General features: G+C 40.5%; 1 protein-coding gene across 1 annotated transcript; it reads right to left on the reverse strand.

Moving 5' to 3' along the window:
- Window positions 1-9,784: 9,784 nt before the first annotated feature.
- On the reverse strand, window positions 9,785-21,608 carry LOC107219164 (aristaless-related homeobox protein-like). The gene is made up of 4 exons (XM_015657266.2): window positions 21,183-21,608; window positions 17,140-17,417; window positions 12,549-12,636; window positions 9,785-10,822 (listed from the first exon to the last, which is right to left on the reverse strand). Exons 1-4 carry the CDS (start codon window positions 21,259-21,261, stop codon window positions 10,332-10,334), a joined length of 936 nt encoding a protein of 311 aa, XP_015512752.1. The 5' UTR covers window positions 21,262-21,608; the 3' UTR covers window positions 9,785-10,331.
- Window positions 21,609-27,141: the final 5,533 nt, after the last annotated feature.

Below are 27,141 nucleotides of genomic sequence, written 5' to 3' on the forward strand. Positions count from 1 at the left end.
GGGTATCGCGCGCATAAATTCATGTCACGTACGTGTAAACATATTATTTTTACGAAACGAAAGAGCACATGTTTGATAGATCAATTTATTTTTAAATACGAGTAGATGGGCGGTACCACTAAGATTGATACGGAGCGATACGGTCACCGCTATCCTCATTTCGCAACGGAACTATATTTTTACATTTTCCTTATCGTCCGGCTAGAAGGTAAACTCCACCGGGATTTAAAAAATCACAAAGCAACTTAGCAACTACCCCGTGTAGTTATTGTAATATCCCGAGATAAGGTATTTGGAATAGTTTGGTTGCTATGGTCACAGAATAAGAGAAGTGACTACAGTTTTCACCAAGATGACAGAGGTTTCATAATGTTTGTGCAAAATCACATAACATTGTGTCGCAAGCACCGCTTCACATTACAGCATACAGAGAACACATCGGAAGTTCATATTTGCTGCCTCAAGCAAAGGTCATGTCTAACGTCACTATCATTGCCGAGTGCCGGCATGACGACGGATCGTAACAAAGACACTGTTCACGTCATGTTCAGTTATGACCTGCGTCAAGCTTGTGTACGTGTACGACACGTGAACCCACACACGCACACGCATACAAGGAAAACGTGTTATATATGATTTCAGTAAATGTCAGAAACGTTTTAAGATAAAGTAATGTGTGTAGCAGAGGTCTGAGAGCAGGTGAGCCTGGCTCAGGTATGGTAGATTGTTGACGTTTACACTAGCCTTAGGATCGACGTTACGTTACTAGAACTCAAAGTTTTGCGCCAAGATATTCGTTAGTTCTGCAGCGTTTATCTTTCTGCAACACCTGAGCGTCTTATTTTGCAGAGATTCATGCCTAGACCTTATCCAGAAGGGTGCCACGAGGCTGGCGACCATCGTTTGTGGTGAAAACATTTAACTGCATGTTAAATGTTAAAACATATTTAACATTTAACATTTAACTGCATTCTGAGCCAAATGCATCTCAATGCATCAGGTTGACATTGCAATGTCGAAATTCCTATTTTCACCTGATGCTGCATCTAGGAATTATGCACCGTACGTTCTTGTGCAACTGACTGTATTCTAAGTTAACACTTTGCGGGAACTTCCACCGTACTGATAAGGCCAATTGAAATACAGTCAGTAGCACAATAACGTACGGTGCATAATTCCTAGATGCAGCATCAGGTGAGAATAGGAATTTTGACATTGCAATGTCAACCTGATGCATTGAGATGCATTTGGCTCAGAATGCAGTTAAATGTTTTCACCACAAACTCTGAAGTTATAGACCGTACGTTGTGGTGTAACTGACTGTACATGACGTCACTTCGCAATTAGGTTTTTTTGGCAAAAAAGAAGAAATACGAAATTACTACGTATATTCTGTTCTGTTCCTCTACTTTTTACACAGAAATGAAAGTAGAATTTTTTATTTTTTTTTTTTTCTACCGACGCAAAGACCCGTTTCCCACCGTGCTGAATTAAATTCGAATTTTCCGCGCCCATAACAGACAACAACAAGGGTTACAAACGGCGATTTTAGCGGGTAACGAGATATATTATTTGTATGTTGATACACACCGCGTGTAAGCCGGTTGTGTTGGGTGTATATGTATAGTATACGTTTATAGACACCTCGTGTCGGGTCGGTTTCCCAGAGTGCATTTCACGGGTGGTTAGGTGCGGTTTAATGGCCGTTTAAGGGGATTTCGGAACGTAATTAGTGTGAATAAGAAGCTGCGTAAAAAAAGAAAGAAAAAAAAAAAAAAAAGTAAATAGTGTTACACCACACCGCGCCGCGTTAAATCCGTTGTGAAGTCTCGACAAAGAGGGTCGGTTACAGGGTTATACTTTACCCAACTCCGCCGCATGGCCGATTCGGTTTCCCGGGCACTTAGGCACATCACGGACGTTCATTCCGCCGGTGAGCAACGCCGATTGGTCGGCTCCGGGGGAAAAACGGCACGAACACAATGCGCCGACTCCGTCGCTACGACGCGGCAACGGAACGATTCTCCTTTCGGTTTCAAAATTCCTTTCTCATCCCTCTCTCAAATACTCTCTCTCTCTCTCTCTCTCTCTCTCTCTTCGCTGTAGGAGAGACTCTCTCGAGAGCCGCGGGGTACCTCAAGGACCTTTCAATTCATGACCAAAGGACCTCCTGCGGTGACGACGACAGATGCGGACACCCGGTATATCGCTCATTGTGTTTATGCTTCCCGTGTTTGGCCACAAAAGTATCTTTTATTGTAACGCGGGGAACCGCCTCTACACCCTACACCCCTCCCTCCCCCCCGCCCTCCCGCCATCCCTCCGCTGCCACCAAGTACGAAACCTACCCTGTTGTTACACACTTACTTAACCGCATCGTTCCTCAGTCACAAAACCGCTCGACAACGAAACTGTGTAAAGTAGGCGCTAGGCGAAATCCGAACAACACCTCGACCCAAACGACAAGGCGGGCTAAGCTTTCAAATTTGTTGTTGTTTACCCCTCGGGCCCTTTGGAGAGGAAAGAAAAAAATCATGTGAACTGGTATCCTATCCCCGAACCGCCAATTTTGACCCTCGCGTATTCGTTACCGCTTTTCTCCACTTGACACCGACCCTCCTTATTTTTTCCCCCTATCGCATTCCGCGCTCAATCGCGTCCGCCGGAAATGGCGGGTGGTGAATTTCGCCTTCGTTTTTATAGGCCGCCATTTTTGACTGTTGGTTAAACTTTTTTTTTTTTTGTCAGATCGACCGAAGGACTTACCTTTTTCGTAAAAGTAACCCTGCAGGGGTGATTTTCTCACCAATAATATAAGCTCGATTGTCTGAAACCATTAGAGATTAGGATTTCTCAGCATTTGCGTGTTTGATTTTGGAAATAAACTTTTTAATAATATTTTCACGGTTTAATTATTTTCCTCAATAATAGGTTCATCGAATAATCGCATATATGATTAATTCAAAGAACCGATTAATAGAAAAGAAAAAACAACGTTCAATTTGAAAGAACCGACGTTATTTAAAACGAAACAAAAGAAATTAATTGATTAATCTCGCAGCCCTAATTCTTACCCAATAATATAAGCTGAAACAAAATGGTGCAAAGACTCGCGTTAGAACACTGAGAAAAATTTCATTTGTTACAGTAACTAGAAAAATTCAGCGAAATAGGTATCGTTAAAAAAACTGTTTGAATATTGTTGGAATTAGGAAAAACGAGGTACGCCTAACTATTTTGCGCTATCGTCGATCCTTTTTTGGTAATTGCAACGCAAAATCAGTTTCTTCGGTTTACTCTACTTTTTCAGTTAAACAAAGCTTTGACGTCAATGTATCGTTGCACAAGTATTAAATTTTCGCAACAGTTGCAAGAAAATATAGCAACAGTGATCGTAATGAGAAAGAATAGTAACGGATACCAGACTTTCTGGTAATAGCTAGAAAACTAATTTTCATTTTCTACCTAGAACTATATTTTTCGATTATGATAAGAAATGAAAATAATTAAGGACTGAGCGGTAACCCCTCGCGGAAAAAAAACTCCAAATTGGTTGTAAATTCGTACCCCTAACTTTTTTCTTACGTGGAAATTAGCATTATCTACGAGTTGGGGGTACGAATTTACACCCAAGTGGGGTTTTTTTTCCGCGAGGGACCGGAACAAAAAATTTCTCTCAGTGAAATAATCTTCGACCCCAGCAGACACGAAAGACGAAAAATTAATAAATGAGCGACATATTGCAAATGGTTGAAAAATTTTGCATTTTGCATCGTCGATATCTCGAGGTAAAAATGAAACCGCGTGTTCGCTACGGAGAGAAGAGAAGGAAATATGCACGGGGGTGTATCGATTTCCATCTTAATCAGATCTCAATATCTCAATTACGGTTTAATCCGCGCGGTCCCCGGTTTGTTTGCAGTTCAGATTTTCAATCCACGAGAGAGAACCATTGTCTGACGGAAAATCCTTCCTCCCCTACGCCCATCGCGTTCCGCGTCTCGTGGCTTAACTTTTTCATTCTCTTACAAATTGCTGGTTTCTGTTTAACCGTTACAAGCACGACGACGTCGACCCGAGGAGCTCTTTCGCGAATCGGATAACGATCGTGAAAACCGTACCCTGATAAATTCACTGAAAGTTGCTGCTGCTGTACCAAGTCTCTAAAATGCATATCTGATCATGGTTCAGCACCATTTTCATTAACCCAGACAACATGGCGACCATTTCTTTTCTACACTCTGAACTTAAACTTTCCCGAAGAATATACTTGAAGAATAAATAAGGAATGAAATTATTTTTACGCTTCCATATAAGCAACTTTTGTTGTTACGATGGAATTGTTTTTTTTTTTTTTTTTTTATGGTAAACTTGATGAAAGTCGATAAAAACGTGTGTAATTAAAATTTCCGCAGAAACAAGCGACGCGAGGCGATCACAGGAAAGGAAAGGTGTAACATAATTACATTTATCGCCTGTAGTACGTACGCCGTGGCTAATCTAATAGATTTATTATGTAGTTTTTAACTCGGTTCGATCGTTTTAATAAAGCGTGAGAATACCGAAGCTGTGCGTATAGAGATTTTGATAAGATGCTTTGTGTATTGCATTAGGTGCGCCTATTATATCAACTTATATCCACACCGTACACAACACGCATTATCTCATCGACCCTGCACCCGGTTTTCCCCGCAAACCACTAACTTTATGATTTTATTTTTTTTTTTTTTTTTATCAACAGGCCGCCTTTGATTCGGGATCTATGTATAATAGTACACATGTGGCCGCGTGGGTGCAATAAAATAATAACACCTTATTAAGGAGCTTCATCTGCATTGCACAATTTTTACCGTCAAACTTGAAGCCATCGTAATTTCTCGCCATCGAAATCGTTCTGGAGAAAATTTGAATCTCTTTTCTTTTTTAATATTCACATACCTCTGATACTGTAGGGATCAAGTGCCGGCTACATTTCGCCAAAATAGAGCTGAGAGCCGAAATGAGCCTCGGTATATAACGCGTATCGCGTACAGCGGGCATATAACACGGTATTTTTATTTCCTCTATTCATTTACTCGTTTTTTTCGCTTCAACTCCGTGCTAGTATTTTATTTCGGGGATAAAGCATTTCGCGGATGAGAAAAAAATAAATAAAAAATTTTTGTATCCCTACACCAGTATTATTATATATTGAATTTCTTGTATCGCCGATCAGCCGATTTCCAGTTTCAAACAGTTTTTTCTACCGCCAATCAAGTAACTACGTAACAATCGGTAGTGTCGAGTTTTAATACTAAGATAAGTGTACCAGTTATCGACCCTGTACCAATTATTGACATTTTTTGATTGTATCTGATCGATCCTTAGATATAAAATTACCGAAAAATGAATCTGCAGTGTGTAACCCTCTAGCAATTGGTTTTAACCGTCGAGAAATTCACAATTCGTGCCATCAGTTCATAATTTTGGTAAATAAAAGGGTCAATAATTGGGTCTACTAAACGTGTCAATAACTGGTACGCTCAACTTGATTGTAAGATTTTGAGGCGCAAGGCAAGTCGGGCCAACTAAATGAAACTCCTTCCACGTTTTTCATAGTCAGTAGCCCCCTGACCTCTGCAAAAAGTGAAAATGGAATCCGGCCGGCATTGTGCCTGCGTATAATAACACAAGATGGCTAATGCCAGACACGCAGAGCGTAGTTTGTAGCTTCCCACGTATTGTACGCGATCCCGTTCCTTGCATGGCTGCAAAGCTGGCATATCGTTTCTGCGGCTGATGGCTTCTAATGGCATTAATGAAGCGTGTGCACACAGTGAGTGTACGTAATGTACGCGGCAAAGATTCATGCCGGGATTACGTACGCGAGGTTATACATGCGACTATAATCTATAATAAAACTAATTTTTGAGCATAAGCGCACAGTCAGATGACTTCACCCCGTGTGAAATACGCGGATCCCGCACTGCGAACAGCCGAGAATCAGGCGCACCTCGAAATACCTTTTCAAATCGAACTCTTTGTCCCCCCAGCAGCTAGCTGCAGCATTTAATCGCCGCGGGGCGAACCAACAACGCTTGTTCTGCAGGTGCGGAAACATTGCCTTCGTTTTACAAACCTCATTATTATACGGCTTCGACTTTACTTGCCGATCGATGTGCCGTGCATCGTGTGCAATTACTTACTTCGTTGCAGGTTAAAACATCTAGTGGAATTTGTCCTAGGGATATTTCTGTTCTTTTATACTGTTACTAGAATATTCTGGCGAAATGGGTATTGTTACACTTTTCTTACATTAACGGTTCGAATATTGTTAAAATTAGAAAACAGTACGGTAAAGGTTGACTATTTAGGGAGCGTTCCGAAACTAGCTCGCGGCGATAAAAAGTCCCTAGCACAGAGGCAGAGCTACATACTCACAAAAGAGATTAAAGATTGTTGACAGTACTAAGCTGGTAGCTAATTTCGGAACGCACCCTTAGCGTGATTATAGTTGCCAATACTAAATCTTTTGCTATTGCAAGGTTAGCTCTGTCTTTTTTTTTTTTTTTTAATCTTATTGCCACAATTTGTTAGCTAAGGGTGCATTCCCATATTAGATAGCAGCTCTAAAAACTCCCCAGGACAGAGGCAGAGCTACTTACGAACTTAGCAGCGCAAAAGAGGTAAAAGATTGTCGACAGCAGTGGAAGCTGACATTGGAACGCATCCTAAATGAAGCCTTGTAATTAATTTGTTGTAGCCCCAACATCGGGTTGTGGGAATATATAGTAACAAAAGAATATAGTTCGGTTTCGACGATAGATAAAAATAATAGTAACTAGTGCTACATTCTTTGTTTACAGCAATATATGTAACTCATTTTCGTTTCTCACCTAGAACTACATACTTTACAAATTTTGGTGAACAGCTAAACTGTATAGATATACGAGAGCTATAAACGAGACGAATCTCGGTTCAATTCTTAAATCACTGTTACTTATGCTACAATTAATTTGAAATAATTAAGTCGATTCCAGTGAGAATCCCTACATTTTTGGTCACAGCAGAAATCCGAGGATCCCTCGAAGATTCCGCAGGTCCGGCAGGAGAAGACCACGAAGTAGATGGGGAAAAAAAAAAAAAAAAACAAAAGATCGGTGTACAATGGGCGTATTAAATCGCGCATAGCGAATATATACATACCTGTACACCGATACACGATGGATGCAGATGAACGGCGGCGAGCGTTGAATTTGATAATGGGATGATTGAAGAGAATAATAATGAGGGAGCGTAATTACGGCGATTTCAACAGCTTAGAAGGAGAGGGGATCCAGCGATTATTTCCATGGACGGTGCGGCGGGGGAGGGGGGGGGGGGGGGGGGGTGGGGACCGTAATCTCTCGAGTAGAAGGCGGAGGCGTATCTGTGTTCCAGCATTTCACAGCTTTTTAACAACTCAAGGTATGGATCCCGCGGTATGAAGTGAGCATATTACTATTGAGAATAAGTACCCGGCTTCGCGATAGGGGGGAGGGGAGGAGAGAGGGTGTGGAGAGGAGAAGTTCCTGGACGAAACTCACCCACCCTCTCACCGCCTGCAGATCTCCCGAGGACTTGAGTTGAGCGCTACCCCCGAGTGACGCCCCCGCCGACGGGGAAATGGGAAATGGGAAACGGGGAGGTGGTGTACAATGGGCACTAATGGATCTCAAGCTGCCGCAAGAGGCGCTGCTTTTAATCTAATTGTCCTCCGTAGGCTGCCGAGATCTTCAACAGTGGATGTCAATCTCGGTATCGCGGCGCGGTTGTGCGATCGCTTTTCACCTGCCTTCGTGTGAGGAAAATTAATTGTAAAAAAGGAGGAGGTCAACGGTACACGTACACGTCTCTTGATTATTTTTGTTTTCTCACCGTGGCAGAAAAATACACAACATGGTTTTTGATGTAAAATTGGAAGATCGTTTTTTAAAGCTGTATAAAAAAAAAAAAAAAAAAAAAAACTGAATGTGAAAAGTATACGTTGAACGAAATTTGCAGTTACTGTTAGCCCAAAGCCGTTATGCCTGTTTTCATTTTTTTTACCATAACCAAAAAATTTTACGCATACTTCTGGATAAGAAATGAAAATGAGTCTAGTATCCACATCGATCTACTATTGTTTTTGATTATCGTCGTTCGTACTGGTTTCTTGTAACTCAATTGCGACTGTTTCATTATCGTGCGACAAAAAATTGATAGTTGGGCCTCATTTGTTGGTTGAACAAAAATTAGTCAACTGAACAAACAGATTTATTTAACGTTGCGATAAATAGAAAATGTAGTCTTGAGAGCTACGATCACACTGAATAATTATTTGCACAATATTTTCTCGCAATTCAAACGACTTTTAAACCTTTACGATAGCGATACTTGTTTTACTAGAATTTTCTAATAACTGCAGCTAACATGTCTGAAAATATCTTTATCACTCCGGGGCGTGTCTTTAATTACTCTAATTCAGTGACTTTTTATGCTGTTTTATTTCCTTAGTAGGTGCAGTTTATCAGACATTGTTCGATGCGATGTCGGGAATTAGATACGAGTATAGTTTATAGATCCATGTTATTCCTATGAGAATTAATTTATGTTGAGTGAAAACAGGCGCGATTGATCGTCGCCATCGATTATACGAATAGACGATCTTAAACGAAGTGTTATAGTTATATTTTTACTTGATTCTATTCGGATCCTTTTTTCGTTTTCTTGTTTATTCTCCATTAATTTTCAAATATTATTTTTTCATACGATGCCCGCAGCGCTTCTGAGCTCGCACGGCGTTCTAATAACGTTAATAAATTGGCCCCGGGGATGTAATTGCGTTTGTGCGTGCCGTACAAATGTATCGACGGCCTGGCGTATTCAGCTATTAACGCCAAAACCAGAGCGAGCGAGAGAAAATGAGAAAGCGAGTAAAGGACAGGGTGGAGAATTAGAGAGTACGTGTTGAAGCCTGTACGTTGTAGAGTGAGAAGAAAAAGAGGTATGTTTAAAAAATAAAAACAGAGAAATAGATATACCAAGTTCACACGCAGGTCCGTGGGAATTACGCGATGTCGTGCGCTTCGCTACATGTATATAATAGCATCGAAAACACAAATTCAAACTGGCGTAATGACACCCTTTAGCGTTGCCGTATGACAGTCAAATCTCTTCTTGATTTACGATCAGCGATGAAAAATTGCCGTTTCAACAACGAGGCGCGTCTCCACAATTCCAATCAGCAGGCTAGCTTTTCGTGCTTTCCTTATTGTATCCACCAATCTTACCGTATACCTGCACGAATCCGTAAATTATCTTCATCCGTGATCGAGTAGGTGGTTGATGAACGAAAACTGTCTCGTATATTTATAGAATAATAAAAGAATACAATGGAATAATTAAGTCACGAATACAATTACCAAAAAGTCACGATAAAGCTCACCGTATTTTAAGCATTCAAAGTCTATAACCAATCGGTATGTCGTACACAAATCAAAATCGTTTTATTTTTTACTATTTGCAGTTACGGTGGTCACTTGATTTATCTGGATACACTTAAAACCGTCCATTTATAGGTAGAATGATCTCGGAACAAAATTGGAATCGGAGCAACTAATTAGCAATCGAATCGCTATGTTGAATGTGAATCCGGCAGTGCCGAGTTGATTGCACAGGCACATCAATTATCCTGATTTAGAGAGAAAGGATATCAGTCAGGGAAAGTGAAGAGGTATGATGGGATTGCTGTTAAAGGTAAGAAGCTGAATAATAAAAGCTCAACTCTTCTCTATATCGTAGGATTATTATTATCGGTATTATTAATATTAATATTATGATCAGTATTGAATCGTATCCTAATCATAACCTATTCAATAATACATATTTACACAAGTAATACACGATAATAGATACATGATATACCGACGTGTGTATATACGTGTACACGATATATTTTTTTACAAAACTCTCTATGCTATATTGTATATGTATATTAGGTACAATGCACGGGTGGGAAAGCCTTCGTCCGTAATAATCGAGAAATCGGCTTCAATCCACGTACAGATGTATGATATTTTATATTCATATACTCTGTAGTCGAAATTTTTCTCCTTTTACTTTTTCGCCCCTACCTTCTAATTCAATCGAGATTTATCGTTACTACACGTCTTTATCCTTAGTTCACAGATCGTCCGGGGGAATGAAAACAATGTCGAAGAAGTTTCGATCCTGGCTACGAGCTACAACGTCATCCGGATGTCTTTTCTAAAAACGAATGAACGGGAAAAGAAACGAGTGGCGAAACGGCTACCGACGAATTCTCCTATAAGTTAATTGTCCGTCTTGCGAATCGCCTCCTGAGCCTTGACTCTCAGGATCTCGGCACTCTGTCTTCTGACCTCGTCGTCCGAGGACGTGGAGTCCTCGTCCCTGTCGTGCTTGGCGCTCAAGTTCTGGGGGAGATTCTGAACGCCGAGATTTAGGGGCAGGTGGTGGAGCTGGCTCGGGTTTACGGGGTGCGAGGCGCCACCCCCGAGCTGAGAAGCGATCGTCGGGTGATTCATCGAGCCCATCGAACCCCCGAGCGGAAGTCCGGCGCCCGTCAGCGACGCTAAATTCGGCGGCAACGGCAGCCCGATGTACTGGGACAAGATCGCGTGCAGGGGGGCTAATTTCGGTGCCCCGGTCGCCCACGGGGGTGGAAACACCGGCGGTATGAACCACGGGAAACCACCGGACGACGGCGAGCTCGAATCTCCTCCCGGAAGTCCCGCTGCCGCAGTCTGGAGAAGATGAGCGTGCAACGAGAGCTCGTTTACACCTGAAAATTAGCAGTTCAACTTTTATTTCGACGTTTTTTCAGTAAAACTTGCCGTTTCAAGAGAGGTCTACGAACGAAAACGATCCAGTCTATCGCAGATTTATCAATTTTCTTTTTTTTTTTTTACGGTCAAGTTCGTGTATTCGAAAGACATTGATGCTTGACCGAGGGCGTCCGCAAGTCTGTGCAACGAATAATCGAACCGGGATCTAAATAACCCGATTATCGATCGACTAAATGCGCCTTTTACGTTTCTGTACATCGAGTCTAATTACAAAGGCTGCCCGGTGTTGTTGGTGTGTGACGTACACGCGTTGGTTGCAATCCGGGTTATCACTGACAGGCGATATATACTAATCGACTAATGAATACTCTCTGGCGTTAAATTCTGGACTGTGTGTGAATTACTGTGCCTGGCTACCATCGCTGCACCCTTCGTGAGACCACGCACGAATCGAGGCGTGTACCTATAATTATTATTATCATTAATACTGTGTATTATAGGTGTTTGTACGCACACACAATCTCCCACCCCCTCCCGCCCTTCCACGACACGATGATCTCTTCGAAACGGAATTGTAGAATTTATTCTCGTCGTGATCTGTATAAGATTTAACGGTAGAATAAAATCGAGCTTTCCTGTCAGAGGTTTAAAAAAAAAAAATGATCGCGATAAATAATTGAATGTTAATATTTACACCCTGAGTTCGTATAATAAAAACGACGTGAAAAAGAAACTTGTGCTGTGTGAATTATTACTTAGACGCGAGAATTGTGAAAATTAATATGGCCGTCAGTCGTTCGATTGCCATTTTATTCGGACTGTAAAATCGTTCACCGCAATTTTCAGCTGTTGCAAGTTACTTCAGACTGAACAAAATAATGGCAAGAATTATTTAAGCGTCGTTCCAGTTATGTCGAATGCCTGGAATCTGAGAATTAGGCCCGGGAAATTCGAATAATTTTTTTGCGAGCTTCGTTCACGGTTTCCATTCGTAAATGATTTTGAACACGGAAATACTTGAATTGCTTGGAAATAAAAAAAAATAACAATAACGTTTTTAACGGTCGGGATGACTGTTATCAAATTTTTTTTTCACCCTAATACGCTTGTGGACTACCATAATTTACAAATAATATTGCGACACACTGACGTCAGAGACATATCGCGAGGTGTACGCCAAGAGACTATCTGCGATAAATCAGATCCCGCGCCGAAAGATCGTCGTTACCGATAACAAAATTAACCATAATTGTCTTCCGATTCTATCTACCCTTCGAACGTCCCGCGCGTATACACAAAAATACCGGATCTAGGCGCGTACACAATGTACATGTGTAATAATATCGCGTGGAAATATAAGCTCTCCTGCAAGTTTTGCATTAATGACCGCGTGGAACCCGTGCAGCAGGCAGAAGCGAACCGCTATCTGTCACCATTCGTATATACGATCTATTATACACGTACGAATTATACTCGCACCGTATTTTTTCACAAACACAAATTGACCCGTTAGTTTGTTTATTTGATTGAAGGTAAGGGCTGATTCTTTGTCATTTTTTCCCTTTAGGTGTAATACTTTTCTCTGCTGTTCCGTAGGAATTAATTGATTCGTTAATTTTTCATTGTTTTATGTTGTGCCCGCGCGGTTCAAAATTCACCCTAGATTCCAAAGCGTTACATCTACGCGAAACGAACGAAATATAACTATATGTTGAAACTCACCTCCTTGGTCAACGTGCATAAAACTCGTGTCACGTCCCAGCGCTTTCTCTCTCTTCCGCCATTTAGCTCGACGATTTTGGAACCATACCTGGAATCAAAGAATGAAAATAATTACTATACAAGGGTGCTGACGGTGCATTGAGTTTAATTTCGCCGTCTTTATTTTTCACTTCTTTTCCATACCACACCATGCTATGTTGATTTTCGACTAATCGTATTTATATAACGCAAGCACGTCTAATGCGTTTTTTCGAGCGCGTTTTCCGTACGTGAAGTACTCGTTTCTATGACCGTAGAGTGTGTCTAGGAGTGCGCATGCGCACTCGCAAACGAATCTGCCATTACGCGATCCTAACCTCAATTTCGTATTTCGTGTGCAACAAAGAAGCGACGATCTTTTCGCCTCGCGTATTCGCAACCAAAGTTGTTGGTCTTCTTGTTACGCAGTATACTATTGTAATCCGTATTGTACACTGGGTAGGGGTAAAAAACTAAAATTGCTGATTGATAAAAGGACCAGAATATCGAGGTTTCATAGACGCGAAAACCTTGTACGTAGAATTTAAGAATGTGGAAACTACAAGCGCTGAAAATTGAAAGTATATAGAAACTCAAAATACAGAAAGACGAATTGTAGAAAGTTCAAGACGTGAAATGTCAAAATCGAGAGTCTGTATACGATTCTGTATTATCGAGAGAAATTCTGACGATTCTACAGTTCGACATTCGGTGTTCCAACCTTTCTAATCTTCTACTTCTTTACGTTTCGACATTCAAACTTTTATAATTCCATAATTGAGTTTTCGCTTTCTTAAAAGTTCGATATTGTGGCCCTTCGATTTTTCTCATCTTTTTACATTTTCACCCGCGCCCTGTAGCTACTATGGATTCTTCGCTATTACTTTACGAAATCGACTACACGAGGAGACGAGGAGCCGTTTCGGGACAGGTTTCAGTATGAGAACCCCTGCCGGCGTATCTGAGCAGCCAACAAAAGCCGAAGCTCTCCAGCCTGATTAAGCTAATTGTTAACAATTATCGTGATTTCACGAGGAACACCCCACCCCGAAACGAGTGGATATAACCCAGCCGGACCCCATTCGATTCGCTTTCTATAGACTCGCGGACGGACCCCCGACTATACATGCACACGCCCTACTAATCGCGTGTAAGCAGACGTCGAATTAAATGCACACATACGCAAACGCAGTGCGGAAACAAGGGAAGAATTAAAAAGCCCCGAACTCTTCCCATTATATTCTCGGCTTCGATTTTTTCTCTCACACATCTGCCATTATTAATCCCTCTGTTAACATTTCGATATGAATTTTCGTTTTACTTTAATTTATTTTATAATCCAGCGTGTAAAATTAATCATGTGATGTATAATGCATATACGATATACGATATATTTACTGGGAACGAATTAGGAAATAGAATCTTTTCAGAATTTTACGCTTATCGCGATCCTACAGCGACGCGATTCGTGTGCGTGTGTGTGTATGTGTGTGTGTCCGACATGTCGGTACAGGGGTTTAATTACGCGTTTCGTAATTGCGACTAATTGTATAATTGTCTTACAGAATTGCCGGCGACGTGTATAAGTGCTCCGTGCGTACGGCTTTCGCGAGAGTCTTAATGCTCGTTTTCGCGTTTTCCGCAACCCGGTGTAATAAACTTTAAATTACGTTAAATTAAGTCCGCGACGAGATGTCTCAAGTTATAATATACGTCTGTACTTGTATACACGCATATAACGCTCACCCTACAACGGAAATCCATTTTCATACCTCCAAATTAGAAATTAAACTGCTCCGAAAAAGATGGAAAGAACATTTCTAGCCAGCTGTATTATAATATAAATTGAATATACTCGAGTGTACCAATACTGTATCTTACTGCTTTTCTCTTGTTTTCCTTCACGCAAATTCGTTTACACATAATATTCTTCTTTCAATTATTTCGTCTAAAAATGATATTCTATTTTATTCTTATTCTGGAATTTAATAAAACAAATCTGTATCAAAAAGAGAACAATCCTGTTCCGTTTTCTCGCAAGTTACACAAAGACATTTTATACCATAACGTTTATGAATTTCGCCGTTCTAATTCCCGTGGCTCTTGACACATTTAAACTAGAAGAAATGGTGAAATAAATAATTAATCAGATTTTCAGAATCTTAAATTCATTTTTGATGAATAAATACATGTGCCTGCTAAAAAACAACCAAATTCTCATTGTCGCGACAGAATAAAAATTTTCACGTTCATATACATGTATAATATTACATCAAGATCCACGTAAAGTGAAAAAAAAAAAAAAAACAATTAAAAACTCCCCGATAACAGAGAGAGTGAAAAGGAGTCGACGAGATAGATCGAAAACTAAAAATCATTTGCTTTAAAAAGACACGAAAAAAAAAATTGATACATCAACCTTGTCTACGCGGGATAAAAGAGCAATGAATATAACGAAACTGAAGGAAAGATCGACGTGTGACTGACGAACGGGGTGGTGCACGTTCGAGTTGCATCGGGGGTGCATCAAGCTCGGCCGCGGAGAAGGACGAGGGTGCTGACGGATCATTTAGCGGTTTTGTCGAGCGACAACCAATTGCCGGCATTGTCGCTTCGCTGTACCACAATGGGCCAATCGGAATCCGACGTCTCTCTCTCTCTCTCTCTCTCTCTCTCTCTTTCCCACCCCCGCACCGCGCTGCGGCGCTCTCTTTCTTTCCCGTCGCCTTCTCTCTTTCTCTCTTTCACCCTCGCGTACACGTCGCTTCGTCGATCCCGTTTCGCTGCAGTTTCACGCCGTTCGATCAGCTAGCGGGGAACCGAAAACCGACCGACGCGACTACCAGTTACGCTAATCGGGGGTTGGATTTAGAAAAGGGGGCCAGGAGAGAGAGAAAATTGGCCGTCTCGTTGAAAAAATAGAAAACGTAAAAAAAAAAAAATTGGAGAGTTGGAAATTTGGGCGAAACTCGCTAGTAGAAAAATTACGGCATTAAATAAAATATAAAAGTTTTATTAAAGAAGTAAGTTTGCCACGAATTGATACTGCGAAATTTGAAATCAGGGAAGTTGAAAATACTAGTATTAAAGATGACCAAGCCTAAAACATCGATGCTTCATTTTCAAATATATCCAAAATTGTTTAAAAAAGTCTGATAGATTCGTTCGATGTCACTATACAAAGTCGCTGTAACTATTTTTTGTTTTTGTTCTTCAGCCAATGCAATATTGACATAATTTCGTTGATCGTAATAAATATCGTCACACTGTTGTAAAATCAGGTGAAGGAAATACGAATATAGTATTTATCACTAAACACTCAATTCACAGCTATCGCGTGGTAAGATTGAAGAACAAAAAAAAAAAGAGTATTAATTTTTACCCAACCGCAAATTCAAATTCGTTCTTCGTTCCCTGATATATGGTTTTTCTTTTTTTTCCAACTGCTCACTCTCGTCTGTTAAACGCGTAGTCGATGATGCTGTGCAACTGCCTTTTAGCCCCCGTATATGCTCGGATCAAGAGCTTGCGCTCACATCGAATAACAATGGTAGTAATTATTCGAGTGGCACTTAACGATGAGGCGTGCATGCACCTACGGATCCTCGCCTTCTGCTCGATATATGGGCACTTCGAGTTACATAGAATGCTTCGTACAAGTACACGCATCATATGCAGCCATGTACGAACGCGCCTTATATATACCTAGACGCATTTTATATCTCTCGTATTATAATTTCCCGCTTGAATAAGAGGTGACGAAGCGAATACATGAAAACACCGCGAACCCTCGTTCGGAAAATACATAATGTCAGTACCTGGAAAGAATCCAATAGCGGAATTACCTGATATTAGCCCCCCTTTGCTGTTGTACAATTGGGGACAATGAATCTGAAACGATTAATTTTTTGCACTAGACACTTAGGTTGGCAACACAGAGAAACCTACGGCGCCACAGTCAGCCGAGCGCGAAACAAACTCAATCTCGATAAACGTAACATAACCCATGAGCGTCGAATCTAACCTTAAAATACGTGTCATTCTAACAAGTCATTATTCCAAGGTTAGATTCGACGGTCATGGGTTATGTTACGTTTACTGAGATTGAGTTTGTTTCGCGCTCGGAAGACTATGGTGCTGTAGGTTTCTCTGTGTTGCCAACTTAACTGTCTAGTGTAAAAAATTAACCGTCTCAGATTCATTGTCCCCAAGTGTACATACGTATAAGAATAAGGTGGGTATATAATGAAATTGTTCTACTTCATAATGGGTTTCTCGTTTGAAACTTTCTACCACTTTCATTAACCGGCTGAAGCTTCTAACGAGTATTACAGATGCAATTTGTAGGTCATATTTATACAGCCGAATAGGATTTTCACTGTAATAGTCCAACTACATGAAAGCAGAATCTATAAACTATCTTTTATCGTGTTCGAGATCGACATTCACACTAGTGGAAACATATCTTTGGTCAGCTTCATAAGTTCGCAAGTAAATTGAGCTCTGCAAAAACGCGTCCCCTGCTGAAGTTCCAAAATCAAACCAAACGTAATATCGTTTTAATTATAGTTACTTGAACTCTGGCCTCCGAAAGATCGAGCCTCATGGCTAGTTCTTCTCTGGTAAAAACGTCGGGATACTGAGTTTTCTCAAACGCCCTTTCGAGCTGGTGTAACTGGTAGGTTGTGAAGGTGGTTCTGGACCGCCGGACTTTCCTCGGCCGGTCGGTTTCCCCCATGTCAAGTGGATCGTTGATGCTTTCGTTCATCTGGTGATCACTCAGATGACCCAACTCCGTTTCGCAGTTTTCACCGTCCTGATCCGATGGCGTCGCGTGTTCTACACCAAGGTCTGTGAAAAAAAGAGTTTCACTTTTGCGTGACTTCGTGACACGATATTGGTTGAAATAAAACAGCGATATTCGAGTTAGTCCGCAAGACAAGAATATTTGAACAAAACTTTCGGAACCATCCCTGATTATGCAACGGCCGAATGGCCCGTCGTCTGCTACAATGTAATGCGCATGCGCTCAAATTTGAAAGCAGTTGTTTTCCAGGGCGACCAACCGTCACAAGTTCCAGTCACCGGGGAGGGAATAAAAGAGCAGATTTTACTAAAAACTGCAGAAAAAGAGGAGCACGTCAGATTTTTTGGTAAAATATACTTCGTGAAATGTGGAATTTATTCTAGAAACATTGAAAACCACTGTGCGCAGACTAAAATCTCGTACATTTGTAGTAAAAAATACAGATCACGTTGGTATTTTTTGGCAAAAACTTGAAAGTGTTCCTCTTCTCCTGCAGTTTTTACCCCAAAAAGTTTTACAGCTGTCGGTGCTGACAGCGACAGCTGTGCAAATTTTCTAGGTTACGTTCAGCGCCGGTTGGTCACCCTGGCAAATAACTCGTTTCGAATTTCAGCGCATGCGCGTTAGATTTTTGCAAACGACGGACCATTCGGCCGTTAGACAATCACTCTGTATATTAAAGAGACGCATTGCAGGGAATTTTATCAATATCATACAGTACATGTAATCCGGGAGCTTTTACACCGGGGTATTAGATCGGCATTTGTTTGACTATAATATTTGTTTTTTTCCCTCCCTTTGGATGGGCGAATTTTTCATTTCGAACATCGACGCGTACGCAGGGTCGAAGGATTTAGCGATATATTTAATCCCCAGGTAATTCATTGCCGGTGCAGCAACTTGACTTGAAACAAAAAACGAAAATCGCAAAAACATGGAGAATAAAAAACAGGGCAAAACGAAAACCCAACTACGCTGCATCGATCATGCTTCCTGGGTAATACTCGATCGTGTCGTTGTTGTTAGCGATTAGCAAACACGGCAGTGGACCCGATATGAAGCGGCAAAGCCGAAGGGACGAAAAGGCAGGAAAGGGGCGGCGGTTTCGAGCGCACAAAATCCTCCCTTGCACACAGAGCCTCGCCCTCTTAACTCTTCAGTTCCAGCGCCCAACGGCTACCGTTTTTACGTTGTATTTAGTTCCCTGCGAGTGCGAGCGGCTTACTGTTAAATTTAAGCAGGTACAGCCACCCTCGAAATCACCGTCCACATGTGTCAGTGCGTAAATCCATCTCCGTGCTGTCCGTGTGCAGCCTAATTTCGTCCACGCAAATCCCGTTTACGCATGCAGAAAACATACATCTCGCAAGAGTGAGGAGAGACCTCGATCATCCACCCACTAAACGTTGAGCCACTTTTTATTGGTAGGATGTGTGTACCTTCTGCCTCGATCATCTCTGTCGTAATACCTACTTCCACGGTAAAATGAGAAACAGAAAAATAGAGTCGGACGATACGGCGGCTTGGCCGATATTAATCTGCAATAATCTGCAACTCTTGTATGGGATCGTGGATTTTAATTTGACCAAGCCTCGCCTAGTCTTCAATTGAAAGATTAAACGTGACGTTAACGTGACATCGATTCACCGAGGGAGGAAAATTTGTCGAAAACATTTAAGGCCAAAAGTATACTCTAGGAAAAGAGATCGGCGCACTCCATAAACCAGTCGCGCACGACATGTCTGGCAATCTATACACCCGGATGATATGACCGACGTCATTTTATTGGGCATGTATTCAGAGAAGCGCACGTGTGTGATGAGCGGGTATTGCAGAGGAGAGAGCGGGGAGATGTACGGGCTAATCCGGGGTGAATAGAGAGATTTTAATGTTTTTATGTCCGCGCTTATAATGGGGAGAAAAAGAGAGAGAGAGAGAGAGAGAGATCCACTTGATGCCAACCCTCTCCTCCTCTTCAACCCCGGCAGCATGCCGCCATCACCCCTCTATTGCCTTTTATTAAATCTTATACGAGCGTATACTTCGACCCAAAGCCAACTCTTGTATGTGTCTGACTGGCGTGTTCACAGGTGTTTTTCCATGCATGTGTGATAGGCGAGAAAAAAATTTGAGGGTAAGTTGGCTCGAATGAAAAATTTGGAAGAGCGAAAAAAGCCTTCCGAAATGTTGTTCGAGCATTACGACAACGAACGATAATGAGACAACGTTTCGGTCGTTGCGATGGAAGTGAATCTGAAAAAATTCGATAACGTAAATTCGATAAAAGGATTTCTCAATTAAGACGCTGAATATTATTGAAGTCTCGTGTTTTTACACCGATTCTGATGTTTTTGGGTCAATTTATTCATTCTAGAAAGCAAAGATAGTCATCTCTGGAGTGGGTAGAAATGAATTTGTACAACTGTTTGTTAATAATTACATACCAACGTTATAAATGTACCGTATCGAAAGATTTATCGAATGTATTTCAGGATTCGTGGATATTTGATCAGCGAGCGAAAGAATCCAAAAAACATTATAATCGGATAAAAACCAGCCGAGTTAAGTCATATCAAACGTTCTAACGATAAAACATTTTCTCAAATTATTGATATCTTGACTTTAATTATTCGAATTTGCTCACATTAATATCCGTATCATAATAAAAATGTCGTATCATTTAGCGTAGTTTCATCGGCCCAAATAACATTAGTGGACAATTTTTTAAACATTTCTTTTTTCCAACTTCCTTCGACTTTCGATAAAGACGATCCGCTCGATCCGTCCTCCCAGTGAGAACGACACGGGTGTTCAAAAAAATTTTTTCATAATAAACGACTCGACGATTATAACTCCGTTACGGGACCGATTTTTGCAAAACGAAAATATCCACGTCGCATGGCAACAATAAAGAAAATGGAACGATAAGTATATCGAATGAGAAAGTGTAATGACTCGTGATTCTGTACACCTATACGTTACGGGCATGACTAGGTACGTTAGCGTAATTACCGAAATAATTAATTTCCAATTAGAACCACTAGTATATATAGTCATGGAGTAATGACGACAGCGTTAAGAACAGTTACACCCGATCGAGTTTAGCATTTCTTGCATATCCCATTATACCCACATCGGACCAGTATTCGGTGCCGGATATGAAAATAATGAATGAAAGATAGCCCGCCACGGGGGGGGGGGGGGGTCTGGGTATTTCCAACGTTCCTCATAATTACCCATAACCATACCCATAACAACACGCAGGCGGCTTACTGTTCTCCTAGCTTCCTATTTCCGGATTATGCACAGCTCCTATACCCACGGATGTACCGACAGTCACCGAAAACTATTAGGCTAAGCGTGAAAGAGGATATATTTATTATTCTTTTAACTTTCAAATTTCGACAGCTCATTTTCCAAACGTCCTTAAGGTAACCACCGGGCCCCCTTTATTCACTTAGAAATTTCCCTAATGACGGGTCAGAAGCAAAGTGGGTCGCTAATCCTCAACCTGCGCACGCACGAAATTTCGTCCAAATATACGTCTACGTTTTCCGTTTGAGAAAATTCAAAATCTCATCGAACCTCGTGCGTGAGAAGGTGTAGAGAACAAAAAAAAAAAAAACAACAACAACGGAAGAAAAAAATGAAAAAAAAATTCGAAATTTTTCGAATCGTTTAGATTCCGTTTGGTTACTTAATTTTTGCCAAAATTTGCTTCCTTTCGCATGAGAATGAAAAAATCAATTGATCCCAAGATCTGACGTTACAAATATACTTAAATATGTACACGTTTGTAACAGTCTTACCTTCTTCTTTCGCATGGCCCAGAATTTGATCGATGCTGTACACATTGTTCCTCTTCTGATGATTATACGTCTGAGCCATGACGAGTTTACGACTATATTTCAGATGCACAAAAAGTGTTTGCGTGTGTAATATTTGTATATAAAGTCACTGTTCGAAACTTTCTCCGGTAACTCGGTTTGGTGGAAATTTGTTTTTTTTTTTTTTTTTTTTTTTAAGTTCCCAGGTATATGTTTTATAATTTTACATCCAATCGTTCGTACGATAAAACACGCTAGCGAAACTCGCCAAAGTTAAAAACGAAAACTTTGAGCAAACTTTTTGTGGAATTTAATTTGTTTTGTTTTTTTTTTTTTTTTTTCAACTGTTAATTTCACAATCTCTATCGAGATTCCGAGGAGCGACTGATTCACCCTCGTCAACTCCACGGAGCGACGTCGCAACGTGAACTAAAATTCTAACCGTTAAATCATCCCCTAATATCGCGCCCTGTCGCCCCACCCTGGAAACCCTGACGCCGCCATATCGCGAAACCAGCCAATCCGGCTGTGGGATTTTCACGTAGTTCCCCCACCCCGTTCACCACCCATTTTACTCGGGGTTGAATATAAGCCAGGTTAAATATGGGCGGAGTGTACCTTGCCCCGCTTGGTGGAGGCAAAGATAGCCGTGCATCTCGGGGGAACGGACCCGACAATTTTCTATCCGTCCGAAATTTCGTCCGCGATATTCAAACCACTCGGAAAATCCATGCGCGTGGAATTTTTGATATTTTTTTTTTTTTTTTTAAATTAATCTCTCATTGTCAATCAGACACCACGGATCAAAGTCTCTTGATGCCCGAGAGTGAGAATTCACTCTAGAAACTTTGAGTGATTTTATTCACGTTTGAAGTGGTAAAGTTCGTTTTTAAAGATTGCCGATGAGAGAGCTCAGTCCTTAACTAATTTCATTTTTTTCAAAATTTAATGCTTGTGCAAGAATAAATCGACGTCAAAGCCTTGCTTAGCTGAAAAAGTAGAGTAAACCGAAGAAGCTGATTTTGCGTTGCAATTGCCAAAAAAGGATCGACGATAGCGCAAAATGGTTAGGCGTACCTCGTTTTTCGTAATTCCAACAATATTCAAACACTTTTTTTAAACGATACCTGTTTTGCTGAATTTTTCTAGTTACTGTAACAAACGAAATTTTTCTCAGTGGGAATATTCACTCCGTCATGCGAGTTGCGCAGTTTTTATTATAAGGTAATTTAGAGAGAATCGTTGAAATATCAGTTTTTCAACATTTTCTCACCCTTTCAAAACCAGAACTGCGAATATAGGACAAAGGAAGAGAAAGAAGCGAAGCAAAAAACGATCGTCATCGGATTTGATTTACCCACAAAATTTGGGGGAGAAGGCGTTTGAAATTTTTTTTTTAATAAACTTCAAACGATTCTCTTGCCCGCAACGAGGAACAATTCAATGGAAAGAAAAACGATTCGATATTTATTATACCCTGAAAGAAATTTCATTTCGTTGTATTTTCTGTAGAAAATTGTAATGGAATGCGAATATCGAAACACCAGTTGTGTTGAACAATATTGTTAAATTCGTTAAAAAATCTGTCACCGTTAATCTCACAATTTGCACGATGAATCTGTTCATTGGTAGTTGTCTGTTTTATTATAATAACACGTTTCTTGTTCCGTAAAAAATAATACCTTACAATACCGAATCACTGTATCGTTAAAAGTGAATGTAAATTGTAAAAATGAAATACAAATATACAAGCAAGTGGTTGGAACAGCGCCTTGCAGATTTCCTGGTTCCAGGAACAAGAGCTTTACTGCAGTGAGAATTTCGGTTGCCAGGTAATAATTACGGAAAAGTGGAACGTCTTAAGAACTATGCGCCAGCAGCTTTCCCCCAACGTCCAGCGTCCGGATAGTTAAGCAAAATCGTTAATGCGTCTACGATTATCCGGTAAAGGTACTTATTCTAAGACAACGCCTGTCCTGAAGGGATTGCCAGTTCCGCTGCTTAGTCCTACCTGCCCACGGATTGTCCTTCTTATTTAAATTCCCACCCTTGTAACGCAGATCGCAAACCCACGAACAAAAATTAAGAAGATCACGTTTACCAGGATTTACAGCTAAACTTTGCGTTCAATCGGTACGGTCTGGTTAGAAGAAAATTCGAAGCGCAAAATAACACAAGTAGAAAAAATTGGATCTCCGTCGAAGGGGCAAATAAAATATCTGCGTCACAGATCTCTAAGCACTGAAACACGCTCTTGAAATTTTTGGAGTGGAAAATTCTCGCCAAACGTAGAGTGAGCTGCGTATGCGTTTTTTTTTTGCATAAAACACACATGATCGACGCATCGTGTTGAACATAAATTGTTTCCCTTTGCGAATGAACCGCTGTGCCGAATAACGTTGGACAGATTATATATTCGAGAAGCAACAGATATTGACTACGTGCAAGTATTCTTTATTCAGTATCTATTATGTGCCATGTTCATTGAGACTTATAAAGTAAAGGAGTCCAATCTCTGTTGGAAAGCATACGAAAAATTCGTCGTAAAAAATTTTAAGCTTACTGGTTACAGATTACATCGAAAGCAGCGCTGTCGTTGTAACGTTGGCAAGAATTGACTATATGTATACGTAAACATCGATCGTAACCAAAATGAAATTATATTCTATAAAAATGAAACGAAAACTAAATTGAAAAGAAAATTATTCGTAATAATTTCATTTAACCATTCGTCTTTTCGAGAAAACAAACAACTATATGACATTTCAATTTATTCGTACATTCTTTTCTAACAAACTTACTTTTTTACCACTAACTGCACTTACCGCGTGTCGTATAATATTTTTTAATCCATTCTTTTATTCTCTGCTTAATAGTATGCAATTTTATACATTTGAATACCTTAAATTTCTCTCCCTTCTCCAGCCAGCAAATTGAAAACCTTTATTGCGATATACTTATAATTTTTCGCCTCAACGCAACGGTTAGGTTGCATATATTAGGTATTGGCAGGGATTTATTTCTGTTGATCCTATCACTCTTACCACAGTTATTTCTTAGAAAGTGGTATTAATGCATAATTGCATCAAGTGTATAATTTTGATTTATTGTTGTAAACGACGTAGACGACCTCTGGGAATAATGATATTCAGCATCCTGGGCTGAGTATTTTTTGACGGATGTAATACGCTGTCATAACCACACAAAATTATAAAAAATTTTTAGCGGAGCTGGCTATGTATTAAAAATATTTATAAAAAAGAAAACAAGCTTCGATAAATTACCATCCGACCTTATGCCGCAGTCTTATATATAACTCCAACATGCCAGAAATTGCATTCTAATGAAAACTGTGATGATTATGGTGACGTTGAAGCCTTTTGTCTGTGAAATAGATGCATAATCATATGAATACGTATATCTGTCTCTGTCTACTCTCATCACCACTCGTTGGATCTTTGCGATATCAGCGCCATTCGGCGTCAGCCAGCCTTGTTGTACGAATTTTCGATGCCGTATCAAAGGTAAGAAATTTGAACTCCTTTGCTCTAGTCTCCATGGCTATGTTAGCGATAAAAACAATTTAACTATGTAATTGTTTTCCAAAAGTGAGGTTATTAAATTTCAAATTCACGAAGAATTTAATAAATTAAGTGCAAACTTTTGTCTTAGAATTTAGTAGTGTTACTTGATATTCTTCTTGGAAGTTTCTTTGGCTCTATATCGGAATTCCGTGGTCGGATTTTCACGTTTCTGGGTCAATTTCAAGATAAGATCAGTCTTAAAGTAGCCTCAAAGTTTGAGCTCAGTCGGTTCAACGGTTAACGAAAAATCATTGTCTGAATTTTAAAAGGAGAGGCTCAAATTTCAGCAGTTTCTTCTTTTTTTTTTTTTTTGCAACGTTACTACTCAAGAGTTACCCTCTACCGAAAATCGTCAACGTGAAGTAGAAAACATGGTTTTTACGATATTTTATCGGTGAATTCAAACGCTCGTAATGCTAAGACAAGATGGCCGCTGGTAGACTCACTTGGAATTTAGTTTGAGCTCTAGGATTATTTCTGTCGGTCGTTCGCGGTGAACTGTCATTTTATGCCAAACAAGATGATGGCTAGACTTACTGGAGCCTTACTTGACCTTCGATTAATTCCAAACAACTGAGAATTCATTCCTCAAAATTTGCTCGTCCAAGCGACCCGTGTCACGTAGGCGGCTGAGAAACATCGCTTAGGTTATTACCGTTAGTCAGGATCGTAGATTAATCCGCATTTCTTATACCCTACAACTGTATATTCTAAGACAGTTGAAATATTCACTGCTTTGAAAATTACACCGGATAATGTTAAATCAACTCTATTACGGGATGATATGCTGGAATGATGCGTAAGTATATAAGCAGATAAGCTGACTGCCTTTCGAGTTAAGCTTCCGTCCGGTTTTCGAAAGACTGTAATAAAGTGTCCTGAAAATTCTGCTTCCGGTGTGCGAAGGTTTCTGCCTATAACAATAAAATCCACATTACACCAGGGAAATTCCCAAGCCACGAAAAAATTTCATAAGCACCTGACCGCGGGCAAACTCCACGAACATTGTCCCAAATTCGAAATAAGAACACGACTTGACGTCACGGTGCAGAATTTGAAAAAAAATCGTTAATCCAATTCCAAGCCTATACATATGTATGACGCATCAATGTATATCACGCGTATCATTTATCGTGGATAAATGACTGGAATTAAGTTGGCAAAGGAGGAGATTATAATACGGGAATCCTCGCAAGGCGAAGAGGGATCTGAAGTTGGCGCGGGAGGACGGAAAAGGTGGGGAGATCGAACGGGGACAAAGAAGGTGGGTAGATACAGTTCACAATAGATTCAGCGAACCAAATCAAAGATCAAACGGACCGAAGTGCGCATTCAACGCCCATAATTGACTGCCATGTTGGAATGCCACTTCGAACTTTGGAAATATTTCAAAAGCTGTAAGTGTATACGTCTACATATACGTCTGCGTGCGAAATACACGGATACACTTATACGTGGCCCGGTTGTGTCGGTTACAATACAATCGTATTCAGCGCGAGGAGGTTATACCTTTATTGTAATTTTCGCGAGGGTGACCCCGACGATAACAAAGCATCGCACCTATCTCCTCGGGGTGTGCAAATCGTGTGCTTCGTACCGGGTACGCGAATAATGGCTACCATAGCTACAGTCTCATTCCTGAGAATTTTCGACTCCGAGACTTGCTCGGAGAAACCGAAATCCTGTTTTTGCAAATTTAACACCCTTGAAGGTTCTAAATGTCAATCTTTGCCTACCAATGGCTCTCGATGCGCTCTCAGACCCCAGTTTTGAGCCCAGTATTCGATCTCACAATTATTTGTTATCGGGGGTTTTCAGTGAAACTGGTCAATCAAAGCTCGCAGACAGTCAACTGTGGCTACATTCCGCATTATCACTTATTCAAAATGTAGCTACGCTTGCTTTGTTACTGTCGTTGTACGGCAGATTTCACATAAAACTAGGTATCGGCGTTTTGGGTATGAGGTTGTGGCCATTGCAACATTCTTGGCCAACTTTGTAAAATGTTTTACTTGTTCGCGGTAATGTAAATTCATCCAGTTGCATTCGTTATGAAAACATACCTTTCGTATGATACTAACTTAAACTTGTTGAAAATAAATTTTAACAAAAGTAATGTCGGCAATAATCAAAGCTAATTGAAAAGTTTTATACCATTTGTGGCCATGTCCTCGTTTTACGTGGCCACAAATGGATCAATGGATTTGGCCACAGACCTTACTAAGGTGGCTAAAAGGGGTGCATATACGCTTCTCATTGGACCTCAGAAATAATTTTCTGTAATATTGTAAGGATGAAATGACGGTCCTTAGTTAAGGGTGCGAATAAAATTTGGGGGGTTCCGAGTCTCGGCGCTC

The sequence above is a fragment of the Neodiprion lecontei genome, chromosome 5, assembly GCF_021901455.1.
Source record: "Neodiprion lecontei isolate iyNeoLeco1 chromosome 5, iyNeoLeco1.1, whole genome shotgun sequence".
NCBI lineage: Eukaryota > Metazoa > Arthropoda > Insecta > Hymenoptera > Diprionidae > Neodiprion > Neodiprion lecontei.

Coding starts and splice junctions, on each gene's coding strand:
- LOC107219164 (XM_015657266.2), bottom strand. CDS start 21,261: ATGGCTCAGACGTATAATCATCAGAAGAGGAACAATGTGTACAGCATC. Junction 17,418..21,182: donor GGGCCATGCGAAAGAAGAAG/GTAAGACTGTTA, acceptor TTTTTTTCACAG/ACCTTGGTGTAGAACACGCG. Junction 12,637..17,139: donor TTTCGGAGGCCAGAGTTCAA/GTAACTATAATT, acceptor CTTTGATTCCAG/GTATGGTTCCAAAATCGTCG.